Here is a 14,388-nt window from a genome sequence, read left to right as displayed (position 1 = left end):
TCTAACCCAAGAGGATTTCTGACTATTATCATGCTGCTTTAGCATATTCAAGGCATTATAATCAAACCATTCCCTATTTGTATCCGCGTGGTTGTGAAGGTGACATTCTGGGTCCATCCATGGGCAATCTGGACTCGCTCATTCAGATGCCTTATGGTTGTGGCGAGCAGAACATGATCCATTTTGCTCCAAATATTTATGTTCTCCAATACCTAAGGAGCACAGGACAGGTGGAAGAACAGACCGGAAGCAGGGCAATGAGCTACATGATGGAAGGTAAGAGTTGTGATTTATAGTCCAGAGACAAACAGAAGATCTCATTGTCTTTTGACACATCTGTTTTGTTTGATTGCAGCATATGAGTGTGAACTGTCCTATCAGAGGCTTGACGGCTCCTTCAGTGCTTTTGGGGACAGTGATTACTCTGGAAGCACATGGTACATATCAAATTATATGCACGTGACAAAAGGGGTAGTTCAACCAAAAATGATTCAGTCATAAAATGATACACAAATGTAGCTTATGAGTGATCTGTGGTTTGTTCGTGTGGTGTTTTGTGGTAATCAGGTTATCAGCGTTCGTGTTGAGATGTTTTCTCCAGGCTCGTACCTTCATCTCCATTGAGCCAACATTGGTGCAGAGGACAGCTGCGTGGCTGGTGACTCAGCAGGAGCCTGACGGGTCGTTCCGAGAGCCAGGTCATGTCATCCACACAGAACTCCAGGGAGGTTTGGATGGACCTGTTTCACTCACTGCATACGTCCTCATAGCACTTCTAGAGGATGATGACTACAGAGTGAGTGCAGTGTGATCAATTACTGACAGATAATGAACTGAATTATTCTGATATTTTGCTAAACTGCTAATTTTTTGCAATCTGTGGCTTCTTATTTGGATTTGACCTGTGAAGTATTGGTTTTTAAGAGTTTGGTGGAAAACCAAACTTTACATGCAAAGAAATTTGTGATGGACAGACAGACAGACAGACAGACAGACAGACAGACAGACAGACAGACAGATAGACACAAAATCGAAGAAATAGTTAATTATAAAGTACTTTTACATCTTAAATGTTTTTTATTTTTATTTTTTTTTACTGTAAGATTACATGTATCATCTTATTAAATATATTATAATTTTAGTGTATATGCTAAAGTAACTACCTGGTAACCAATGCTTTTTTACTGTAGCATTTTTACATCATTTTTCTGTTAATGACAGACATATTTTACAGTTCCCAACACAAATGGATTAACTAAACTAACATTTTCCATTTCTACAGTAAGTGTATTTCACTAAGTAAATTGAATGAGCAGCAAAAATTAATTTTACTTTGGAGTTTACTAAGTAAAATTTCTTCATATTATGTGTACAGCATAAACGCAGTATTTTTTGTTGCTAATATAGCGTCAAATAAAGTTCAAAACAAAACTGTTTAAGTAAAAAAAAAATGTTTTAATGTGCAATATTTGTTGAAAATGTAAATGTATAATGTTAAATGTATTTTTAGGGGAATTTTACACTTTTGGTACAAACTGTGAAATTAATGTTAAAATATACTGTATTTTATACATGTATTTTTTACAGTGTGGATGGATGGATGGATAGATAGATACAGAGATAAATAAAATACTAATTGTGTGTATTTTTCTCTTGGTAGAGTACATATGAAGGTAGTGTGTCGTCTGCGTTGAGTTTCATGACGTCTCGACTGGCTCAGGGCATCTCCAGTAACTACAGTCTGTGTCTGGTCACGTATGCGCTGTCACTGGCCAACAGCAGCGCTGCTCCATCTGCCCTCAAAGAGCTGATGAACAGAGCGCTCATTAGGGGTAAATATCCTCTATATAGTTCATATACTATGAAACAGTCAATGCCATTCTAGTCCTGCAGTTTCATTTTTATTATACACCTACATGACTTATTTCTTCTTCTATGGAATACAAAAGGAGATGTTAGGCCGTATGTTAGCCTCGGTCACCATTCACGTTCAGTGCATCTTTTTTCCATACAATTAAACAAGTCAATGGTGACTCAGACTAACATTCTGCCTAACATCTCCTTTTGTATTCCATAGAAGAAAGAATGTCATATGGGTTTGGAACATAAGAGTAAACGATTAATGTTCATTTTTGTGTGAACTATTCCTTTAAACAGCAGTCCATCCTGCATTTTGTGGCTTTCAGATGGAGTGCCATTTTGGAACTCTTTGTTAGATTCTTGGCCACCTCGCTCAGCGGACATCGAGATGTCTGCCTACGTACTGCTGTCCATGCACAGACAGGCACAAATCTATGACGGTTTCAGTCTAATGAAATGGCTGAGCCAACAGAGGAACCATCTTGGTGGATATGGATCCACTCAGGTAGCTGCATCTCACTCAAACATAAGCTGCATCAGAATTTGTGTACTGACAGAGTATGTACTGCATTTGATGAAGATACTTCTCATCCATTAATAAACTATGTTCTTTAGGTATGCAGGTGTGTAGTATGAATACATTTCCAGACATAATTCACCTGTGAACGTGTGCATTGTCCCGTGCCAAAATAGCTAATGTAGTAACAACTACCATTGACGTAATTTCTTGGCAAATTACATTGGAAAAATACCATTTTGTTTTACATCATCTCAGCTCCTGTAGGATTAAGGGATAGTTAAATGGTCCAGTGTATGTGCACTTCAGAACCCTTTCAGATGCAGTAGGTCATCTGTGCATTTTAGCATACTGTTGAATACTGAGGATTCGGAAATACTGCTATATTGACGTAATGCTTTTGACATAATATATACTAGGGAAGTATGCATATTCTTTGTGGGGAGAAGCTCAGGTCACAAGAGATAACGTTTGTTTATATGGGACACAATGGCTGAACGTTTAGAAAGATTCTCCTTTTGATTAGGAATGGGTCAGGCGGGGGGGTCTGGGTAGCTCAGCATGTAAAAGAACTGACTACCAGACCTGGAGTCACAAGTTTGAATCCAGGGCGTGCTGAGTGAGTCCAGTCAGGCTTCCTAAGCAACCAATTGGCCCGGTTGCTAGGGTGGGTAGGGTCATGTTGGGTTAACCTCCTTGTGGTCACCCTAATGTGGTTCTTGCTCTTGGTGGGGTGCGTGGTAAGTTTTGGCAGCTCTCCACGGTAACACGCTCAACAAGACTCACGATAAGATGCACAAATTGACTGTCTCAGACACGAAGGCAAATGAGATTCGTCCTCCGCCACCCAGATTGAGGCGAGTCACTACACCACCATGAGGATTTAGAGTGCATTGGGTATTGGGCATTCCAGCTTGGGGAGAAAAGGGGAGAGAGAAATTGAGAGTGGGTCAGGATGGTTGACTAGTTGACTGAACAAGTAGTAGGGCTGAAAGATTAATCAAAATAAAATCGAAATCAGATATGGTCTAGTGCGATTATCTAATATAGGATAGGCTTTGATTTAATTAAATATATAAATAGTCTGAACTCGCTAACAGCTGTCTATAGCATGTCTGCATGTAAATGGGGTCAGCATATAACACACACTCTAAACACACATGAGGCTCATGATAGTACCCAGATAAATACCCAGAAATTCAGTAGTTAGTATGTTAATATAATCTTATGTTGAAACAGTAAAACTATTTGGCTTGCAGTCCTTATACTGGAGGGCTCTGAGCTCCAGACTCGAGTCCTGATTACCCCCCTGGACTTTACTTATTTACATAAGAGAATAGGTGTAGATGGGTTGAAATAATTTCAGTAGTACACCCAAATGACAATAACCAAATTATTCTGTTCATGTGTTACACTTGCTATAGTTTACTTCCATGTTGTTTCTTCATCAAATAGCAATTTCAAATGTAAATCAAGTCAATCACTGAATCAAAAGCATGTATAATATGTATGACATGTCTGTGTATACGGAACACTGGTAATTGACCATTGTTGTTAGTTCATTCAGAAAGTCAACGCGAGGGGGTCTGGGTTGCTCAGCGAGTATTGACGCTGACTATCACACCTGGAGTTGTGAGTTCAAATCCAGGGTGTGCTGAGTGACTCCAGCCAGGTCTCCTAAGCAACCAAATTGGCCCGGTTGCTAGGGAGGGTAGAGTCACATTGGGTAACCTCATCGTGGTCGCTATAATGTGGTTCATTCTCGGTGGGGCGCATGGTGAGTTGTGCGTGGATGCCGTGGAGAATAGCATGAAGCCTCCACTAATCTTTGTCTCCGTGGTAACGCACTCAACATGCAACGTGATGAGATGCACAGATGTACGGTCTCAGGAGGCAACTGAGATTCGTCCTCCACCACCCGGATTGAGGCGAGTCACTACACCTCCTCGAGGACTTAGAGTGCATTGGGAATTGGGCATTCCAAATTGGGGAGAAAAGGGGAGAGAGAAAAAAAGAGTGGGTCAGGGTGGTTGACTAGTTGACTGAACAAGTAGTAGGGCTGAATGATGAATCGAAATAAAATCGAAATCAGATATGGTCTAGTGCGATTTATCTAATATAAACAAAAAATAAATAAATAAATAAATAATCATAAAATATATAATTTATAGAAGTGCAAAAACAAGTCAAAGAAAAACCTATACTTACAATAATTACATACCTAGGGTATTTAATGACCCTATACACTTTTGATACTTAAGCCATTATTAATTTTTTTTTGTGTGAGCGTTACACTATTAATAAGAGTAAGATTGAGGAATACTAAAGAGGTGTGGGCACAACTCCAAAAAAATGGATGAGGTACAGGGTGTGGAATGAGGTCCCGGGTCACTAAAGACCCGATGTATGCTTTTGAACACCCTTTCTGGAACGATATGGGTAAAATCACAAGGTTTAAAAACATAAAAATTATATTGCAGTTCAAAAATAATCGCAATTATAATGTGAATGTTTAAATGGGAAATCAAGATGTGTGAAAGGCCATCTAGGTCAGATGTAAGATGTCCTTTTAGTTTTATAAAATCCCTCCTGCTTTATTTAAATGGGTGTTTGGCTCTGGTCTGAAAGTCTTCTTTCAGGAACAATAACTTCAGTGAGGACAGGACGTGAGCTTTGCTAAAACCCTGCATTCATTTTTAAGCTCCTCTTTTTCATTAGAGCATTAAAATAACATCTGAAGCAGAACACTTTAATCCAAGAGACTCAGAGAAGAACATCTTACTGTGTTTGCCAATAAACCTGCTGCATATGTGCCGTCATGGCAGTGCTTGGCAGAGTGTGTATTAAAGATTAAAGGACCTGCAAACAGATGCATGGACACCTGTAATTAATACAGAAAGATTATCTAATGACATCCGCCTCTACACTTGAAATCAACACGGAATCAAAATTGTCCCTAGTTACTTTCATAAAACGCGTTATTATCCTGGTCTTATTGTGAACGATTAATCTGTTTGCCATTGTTATCTTTACAAAGCTCAGCCTGTAAAAATGACTTTCCTTTTCAGCTGCTTTTATTTTCACCTCCAGTTCTGAAGCTCTATCATTATAAAGTCTGTACTCTGTTTTTGTCTTCATTGTCAGGATACGGTAGTAGCGTTACAGGCTCTTTCGGTGTACGCCACATACAGCAGTTCTGAGTACATGGATCTCACCATCACAGTCAACAACCCCACCGGCACCATGGCCATCTTCAGCATCAGCAGATCCAATTACCTGCTGCACCAGAGCCAAGACCTGCCCGTTAGTACATAACAACTCTACATTACTATTACTATTGCTTACAGTATACTTAGAGTTAGGCATTTGAACAAACCACTAACATTAAGTCCCAGAACTGTGGGACAATCGTAATCATTTTCATGCATAGGGGCGGCTGTGGCTCAGATGGTAGAGCGGGTCGGCCGCTAATCGCAGGGTTGGTGGTTCGATTCACAGCCCACATGACTCCACATGCCGAAGCGTCCTTGGGCAAGACACTGAACCCCAAGATGCTCCCAATGGCAGGCTAGCGCCTTGCATGGGAGCTCTGCTGGCATTGGTCACTGATTTTTTTTTCAATATTTTTAAGATGGGTTTTTACAGTTTTAGGCTACGCCCAAAATTGAAAAGTGTGTGTGTGTTTTTGTTTTTTTAAACACTACGTCCATGTTGCCATTTTAAAAATTTTTGCAAAAGTTGCTCGTCCACACTGAAGCGTATAAAACCACTTAAATCCACTTACTGCTTATGTTCCACGTATGGGCTGAAACACAATTGTCCTCGTGTTTTGCCGCTGCAAAGCAATTACGAGTAAACTTACCATCACCTTTGGAGGAATGCAATGTGAAGGTTGCACAATGTATCTCTTTTGTATCATTTATCATTAATAATGCTATCAAAGTCGATAACAGGCACAACAATGCCGCTACAACATGGGCTGCATTCTTGATTGTTTTGTGTTGAATGGATCACATGACTACCCTTATACAAAACCAAATACATCATGTTTTTTGAATATCTCAGTTTTCACGGAAACAAGAATACTGCATTTTCAAATGTATCCACTTGGGAGAGCGTTTTCGGAAAGCTCAGTTTTCGCTGGACAAATACGCCGTCTCAGTGTGGACGGAAGGCCAAAACATGGTTTTCAAATGAAAACATGTTGGTGTGGACATGGCCAAAATTGAAATTTCCTATTCAGATTTAAAATGTTCTTCATATAACAAAAGGAAAATAACTGAAATCGGTTTGTTTTAATAAAAATCATCCGCTAAGACAAGAAATTGTCCGAAGCTGAAAAACACGTACTGTATAAACTTTGAGATGACCTTTTCAGTTTGGCCACTATACAGCAACATTTTCCTCTGAGGTCATAATAAACAGGCCCAACTAGCTTCAATATGACACTACAGTAATTCTTCAAGATAACTGAAGTTTCCTTGTCATGTTTGCCTTTACAGATGGAGGCAGAGAACCCGGTTCACATTCAGGTGGTGGCAGAAGGGAAAGGCTTTGCTCTATTTCAGGTATGTTAAACATGTATTACACAGCTCTCTGAATACTTGATGACACTTTAGGTTTTTCCAATTATAATATCAATTTATATCAATATCAAAAAATGACTTCTATACCTTTAACTACACGCTCTCATATAAACAGCCAGTCTGTAATGCAGGCAATACAACAGACAAATGCATTATCGTGGCATTGTACACTTTTTCTCTCATTATATTCTATTCGACTGCAAACTTGCAACACAAGTAAAATATGGTATGACAAATTCAGCATTACATCACATGACATTATTGTAGTGTACATATCTTCTCTGTCACAGAGCTGCTGAAAAAAATATATATAAAAATACAACTTTATTGTCATTGTGCAGAGTACAGCTACAGAGCCAATGAAATGCAGTTGTTTTCACATATCCCTACTCTTGGCAGTGCTGGGGCTTGAACCCCCTGACCAACATTTTGGTCAGTAATCCAGAGCCTTAACCGCTGTGCCACCACTGGCCTAAACAGTGAGGTATTACAACTGAACGCAGCTGTGAATAACAACCGAAAGCCCCATAAAGATACGTAATGAGAAAAATAATTTGTTTTCATCACCAGTCTGATCTCCCCTTTCTCTCTCTCTTGGCCGAATGTGTATTTACACCTTTGATTGTCTGCCATGCAGCACGTAAACCAACGCCAGACACTGTTTTTATTGTCAGCGAGACATCAACAACATCTTGAGCTGCTTTGAGAAGCCTCACTAAAGTCTGTTCTGCACAAATGTTTTATCTTGTTTAGTTTTTAGTGTTGTTTGCTAAGGCAAGCATCACTATTATTGTGCTACAGATATATATGAATGACACTAATGATTATACATCTTTTCTATCTATCTCTTACTCTATTAGCTTTCTGTGTTCTACTACGCGAACAGCCAGAGAACGTCACTCAGACGTCGTGACGTATACACAGATGATGCATTTTATTTGTATGTAGACATGTTGGACAATGACACATTCCGTGTTAATCTTCACATTTGTTTCAGGTAGGTGCCTCGCTTTTTGCCGTTAGAAAGAAATAAGACTGAAATAGTCATTAAAATTCACATTTTGGGTTGAAATTCAATTTTTTTCCTGTTACTTTAAGTCTGAGGGAGGACCAAGGCCTGTATCAGACAGGGATGGCCATACTGGATGTGGGTTTAATAACTGGCTTCAGCTTGGCACAAGACACCATCCACACAGACGATGTGGTCAGAAGAATAGAGACACCTCCAGGACGAGCTATTCTATACTTAAACACTGTGGGTTTCTCTTTGCTACTTACTTAAAAGTAATAGTTCACCCAAAAATGAAAATTCTGTCATCATTTATTCAACCTCAAGCTCTCATGGACACACATAATACCTAATATTTACAACCACAAACTCTGTGGTTTGCATCATGACTGTAGGCCGAATTATAAGGCATGTTTGGTTTCAATGAATGACAATGAGGCTGTGAGGGATAGAAATACACAGATGAGCCAAAAACGTTATGCCTAATATGCTGTTGGTCCTCCCTGTGCTGGCAAAACAATGCCGTCCAGCCGATGCATGGACTCTACAAGACCCCTAAAGGTGTCCCGTGGTATCTGGCACCAAGACATTAGCAGCAGATCCTTCAAGTCCTGTAAGTTGCGAGGTGGAGCTGCCGTGGATCTGCCGAGACTTGTTGGTCCAGCACATCCCACAGATGTGCAATCGGATTGAGATCTGGGGAATTTGGAGGCCAGGGCAACACCTTGAACTCTTCATAATTTTCCTCAAACCATTCCTGAAAAATGTGTGGCAGGGTGCATTATCCTGCTGAAAAGGCCACTGCCATCAGGCAATACCATTGGTCTGCTATGATGTTTAGGTAGGTGGCACATGCCAAATTGACATCCACATGAATGTCGGGACCAATGTTTCCCAGCAGAACATTGCCCAGAGCATCACACTCCCTCCAACGGCTTGTCGTCTTCCAACAGTTCATCCTGGTGCCATCACTTCCCCAGGTAAATGGAGCACACATACATGGTTGTCCATGTGATGTAGAAGAAAACAAGACTCATCGGACCAGGAGACCTTCTTCCACTGCTCCAAGGTCCAGTTCCGATGCTCACGTACCCATTGTGGTCACTTTTGATGTTGGAAAGGGGTCGCAGCAGATATGATGCACTGTGTGTTGTGACACATTCCTCCTGTTACCATCATTAAAACCGACCTTCTGTCGGTTCGGACTAGACTGGACAGCCTTCGTTGTCCTTGTGCATTGATGAACCTTGGGAACCCAACACCCTGTCGCCGGTTTGAGGTTTGTCCCTCCTCGGACCACTGTTGGTAGGTTCTCACCACTGCTGACTTGGAGCACCCTACAAGCCTTACCGTTTCAGGGATGCTCTGACCCAATCATCTGGCCATAACAATTTGGCCCTTGTCAAAGTCGCTCAGATCTTTACTTTTGCATTCAACACATTGACTACGAGAACCGATTGTTCACTTATCATCTAATCTACCCAGACCTTGATATGTGGACTTGTTAGGAGATAAGCAATGCTATATTCTTCACCTGTGAATGGTCATAATGTTTTGGCTCATCAGTGTATACAGTAGTTCAGATAGAAATACAGACATACTATTGTGTACCTGTATATTTTTATGTGCAATCACATGGTCCATGAACAGTCTGTGGCATGCCGTCTGAGGATGCAACTAATATACAGGTGTGTTCCTTTTCAAATCATGTCCATTCAATGGAATTTACCGCAGGAAGACACTAATCAAGGCATAGAAACATCTCAAAGATGATCAAGACATTTGGGATGCACCAGAGCTATATTTAGACTCTGACTGTTATAAGAACAAGAACATCTCCAATTGTTCTCATGTCCTCTCTCATTACAGGTCACCACATCTGAGAGGTGTGTTGAAATACCCACCTTTCTGGACTTCAAGGTGGCCAGTGTTCAGAATGCAGTGGTCGTCATCTACGACTACTATGAGCCCCGTAAGACCTTTCATTTCTTACAATGCAAAGCCATTAAAATGGTCATTATTAATGTTCCACGTTAAACATTATAGATATACATTTTGTTTTACATAAATAATATTTCAGGTTCAATGCGAGTTAGGCTCAATCAATTTTGTTGAATAATGTTGATTACCACAAAAAGGTTAGTAAGGGATCACACTAAAATCATGTTAACATGTATATTGTTTATGTCTTGTGTCTATACATTTGAAACAGTGAGTATTTTCACATTAGCAGATTGGCCCCATTCACTTCCATTGTCTCACTGTAACCCAGATTTGTGCTTTTTTATTGTATTTTATATCCCTTTTTGTCCCCAATTTGGAATGCCCAATTCCCACTACTTGGTAGGTCCTTGTGGTGGCGCGGTTACTCACCTCAATCCGGGTAGCGGAGGACAAGTCTCAGTTGTCTCTGCTTCTGAGACCGTCAATCCGTGCATCTTATCACGTGGCTCACTGTGCATGACACCGCGGAGACTCACAGCATGTGGAGACTCATTCTACTCTCCACAATCCACACACAAATTACCACATGCCCCATTGAGAGCGAGAACCACTAATCGCGACCACGAGGACTCCTCCAAGCAACTGGGCCAATTTGGTTGCTTAGGAGACCTGGCTGGAGTCACTCAGCATGCCCTGGATTCGAATTCGCGACTCCAGGAGTGGTACTCAGCATCAATACTCGCTGAGCTACCCAGGCCCCCTAAGATTTGTGCTTTTTTAAAGAAAAGGAGGAAAATGAGTCCAAATATTTTTTGTTGTACTCAACATTATGCCACAAATGCTGTCGATGGAGCTTAACTTGTATTGAACCTGGAATACTCCTTTAAACATTTTAATATGGGAGGGACTATGAAACATTTAGCTGAACTTAAGCTTACTTCAAACTTTAGTAGAAGTGAACATTGTATTTTTATTTAATGCATAAAACGTCTCGGTTACTGTCCCTTATGGAGGGAACGAGACGTTGTGTCAATATAGTGACACTAGGGGTCTCTCTTGAGAGCCTCGGTTACCTCTTATCTTTGAGAAAAGGCCAATGCTCGCCAAGGGCGTCCCCCTGCAGCGGTAAAATCCCAGGCAGTTCTGACCCAGCCCGGACCCAGCTCTCAGCCCCAGCGTAGAGCTCCCCACAGGAGACGGACACCCCCTGTCTCATGGACCTCCACCCGGACCTGGAAGGCTCCCAAATGCTCCTGAGATGGGCAACCCAGGGAGAGAGATGTCTGCCATGAAGCTGGTGCTCAGACCACTCCATCCCCCAGTGGAGGGCCAGGTGGCATTTTTAAATAGGGACCACTAGTGTCGACATCGACACAATGTCGAGTTACTGACAGATGGCAAAGTCTTGGTTACTGTCGTAACCTCCGTTCCCTGATGGAGGGAAAGTAACATTGTGTCCCTCTTGCCACAACACTGTACTAAGCTGCTGAAATTGCCAGGACCTTACTTTCGGCTCCTCAGCTCAAAACCTGTCTGAACAGACACACGCCTCCCTCCTTTTATACCCATATCTCCGGGGGAGGGGCATGCAAATTCTGTTCGCCAATTCTCATTGGCCTTTTCTCAAAGATAAGAGGTAACCGAGGCTCTCAAGAGAGACCCCTAGTGTCACTACATCGACACAATGTCGAGTAAGTGACAGAAGAGGAATATTTCCTTTTTTTTTTTCCACAAAAAATATTTTGATATCAAACAGTAATTGGCGAACCTCCCCGATTTCAAACTTGCACCTCCTATTTTTCTCTGTTATGCTATGTATCTCCGGTCTTCTCCTTAATCCATTTGCTTGTCTTCTGTAGGACGGAAGACCATGCGGTCCTATACATCAGAGAAAAGACGGGACATGTCTGTATGTTCACTGTGTGGGTCAGATTGCTCTCAGTGTGGGGCTCAATACATCCATGATGTATACCACGATGGAACGCCCTCATTTAACCAACATCACCTACTGACTCTGGGCATTACCACAGCACTCCTCATCCTCCTGTCAATCTACAACTAATCAGTGTTTTCCCTTTACACAGGCCTGAAATCAGTTTGGCAAGATGACATATCTTTAAATTCCCATACAATAGACTTTTCATTCAATTCATGAAACACAAGCAGAACACAATTAAAATATATCCATCCATCCATCCATCGTCAACCGCTTATCCTGTGTACAGGGTCGCGGGGGGCTGGAGCCTATCCCAGCTAATTAAAATATATAACGATATATTTTTTTAGTTTTATGTCTTAGTAAAACGAGTGTTACATAAATATTCATATCCATGTGTTGTTAAAAAAAACATCTGTTTATAAAGCAGTTCTTACATTAACTGTCGCAACAAAGGCCCCCAAAGTCAAATGGACTCATGAAATACAAGCCAAACAAACTTCTGCGTAAGTCATTCCTATGTCCATTCTTAACCATTATATTAACTATATGATTTTAATAAAAACATGACAGAGATCATTTACAGCAGACACATGAATGTGCCAATTTATGTAAGAACGATTCTTGAACAATTGGTTTTAAAAATGCATGAATGATGATTTACATAAGAATGGGTTTTAACATTGTTTTACGAACACATGAATGCAACAATTTACTTAAGAATGGTTTATAAATAAATACAAATACATGAATGCGACAGTTTAAATAAAAAAAAATTTGTGAATGATTTGTTTTTTGATTTAATGGCTTTTCAAACATAAATACAACATAAAAATGTTTTTTTATGAAAAAATGTGTTTACGAATGTATGTTTTTTACGAACACTTGAATGCAATAACTTTCCTAGGAATGATTCACGAATAAATTAATGTTAGAATTTATGTAAGAATGCTTTGCAAACAAATAAAACCGTGAATGCAACAATTTACATAATAATTGTTTGCAATTCGTTTTTGTATTTTTACAAATGCATGAATACAACGATTTATGTAAAAACGGGCTTAAGCATGCTTTTAAAAACGTGAATGCAACAGTTTACATAAAAATGGTTTGCGGACAAATGGTTTTACAAATGCACGAATGTAACGATTTACGTTAGAATGGGTTTAAACTTGGTTTTGCAAACGTGTGAATGCAACAATTTACGTAACAATTGTTCGAATTTTTTTTTTTTACAAATGCATGAATACAATGATTTACGTAAAACAAGCTTAAGCATGCTCTTAAGAACACGTGTATGCAACAATTTCTGTAATAGTTGTTCGCAATTTTAATTTTATTTACAAATTCATGAATGCAACGATTTACATAAGAATGGGTTTAAGCATGTTTTTACGAACTTGTGAATGCAACAATTTACATAAGAATGGTTCACGAACAAATAGTTTTATACACGTATGAATACAATGATTTACGAAAAATGGGTTTAAGCATGCTTTTAAGAACGCGTGTATGCAACAATATACATAAGAATTGTTCGTGGACAAATTAATTTACAAATGCATGATTGCAAAGAATGGGTTTAAGCTTGATTTTATGAACATGCAAATGCAACAATTTACATAAGAATTGTTCGTGGACAAATTAATTTACAAATGCATGATTGCAAAGAATGGGTTTAAGCTTGATTTTATGAACATGCAAATGCAACAATTTACATAAGAATGGTTCGCAAACAAATGGATTTACAAATGTTTTTTGCAAATGAATAGATTTTTGAACGATTGGCTTTACAAATGCATGAATTTACTAATATATTTAAAATTGGTTTTACAAACAAATGAATGCATAATTTTTTTGATCTATTGGTTTACAACTCATGAATCTCATTTTAGGTGAGAGTTGTTTTGCAAATAATTTACACTGAAATTCATTGTGCTCATGTTTTATGAATGAAGCCCATTGAATTTGGGCTCTCTTTCGGGTTAATGAGCATAGCATCTATGAAAGATTATATATAATATATATGTAGACATAATTGAAATATTAGTTCAGGGTCATAGGAAAGAACTTATAAATGTGAGCACTGATTTTATATTCCCTGTAACCATAGTAATAATCCACTGTTAATTGCTCCATTGCTTTATACATTTAAAATACTTTTAAAAGGCTTTTCAAATTGCTCAAATCATTACACTGTGATATGAAGAAGACATTAAAAATCCACTAATGGCTAATGAGTTGACCCTTGACCCTATTTGTGTGTACTTTCAGTTAGCTTGCTGTCACCTAAATTTGGAAAAATATTGAAAGTATGTTCAAACAATGTTGCACAAAGAACGTTTGACCTAACATTGTGGAAACATTATTTTATAAAAACAATTTCCTAACATTTACATAACCTTTAAGCCATACTTTTTGAAAATTCTTTGTTAGGTAGTTTGAGGACATATGTATATTAAAATATGCATTCATCCAATACCATGGTGTTGCATTATGACAATGCATAGGAAATAAAACAGCTCCTCATTTCCTG

The 14,388-nt window shown here is 39.3% G+C and overlaps 1 protein-coding gene across 1 annotated transcript in view; it reads left to right on the top strand.

Annotated features, from left to right (window-relative positions):
* LOC127621638 (CD109 antigen-like) overlaps positions 1–12,752 on the top strand; it is a 32,107-nt gene extending 19,355 nt beyond the window's left edge. The window contains exons 23-33 of the mRNA XM_052095317.1: positions 100–276; positions 356–437; positions 568–796; positions 1,661–1,832; positions 2,187–2,365; positions 5,522–5,680; positions 6,880–6,945; positions 7,824–7,960; positions 8,062–8,218; positions 9,842–9,944; positions 11,776–12,752. Of these exons, the coding sequence (XP_051951277.1) occupies positions 100–276; positions 356–437; positions 568–796; positions 1,661–1,832; positions 2,187–2,365; positions 5,522–5,680; positions 6,880–6,945; positions 7,824–7,960; positions 8,062–8,218; positions 9,842–9,944; positions 11,776–11,978 (1,664 nt within the window). The 3' untranslated portion in view covers positions 11,979–12,752. The remainder of the gene's footprint in view (positions 1–99; positions 277–355; positions 438–567; positions 797–1,660; positions 1,833–2,186; positions 2,366–5,521; positions 5,681–6,879; positions 6,946–7,823; positions 7,961–8,061; positions 8,219–9,841; positions 9,945–11,775) is intronic.
* Positions 12,753–14,388: the final 1,636 nt, after the last annotated feature.

The sequence above is a fragment of the Xyrauchen texanus genome, chromosome 28 (genome assembly GCF_025860055.1).
Source record: "Xyrauchen texanus isolate HMW12.3.18 chromosome 28, RBS_HiC_50CHRs, whole genome shotgun sequence".
Lineage (NCBI taxonomy): Eukaryota > Metazoa > Chordata > Actinopteri > Cypriniformes > Catostomidae > Xyrauchen > Xyrauchen texanus.
This window is presented reverse-complemented; position numbering and strand designations above follow the sequence as displayed.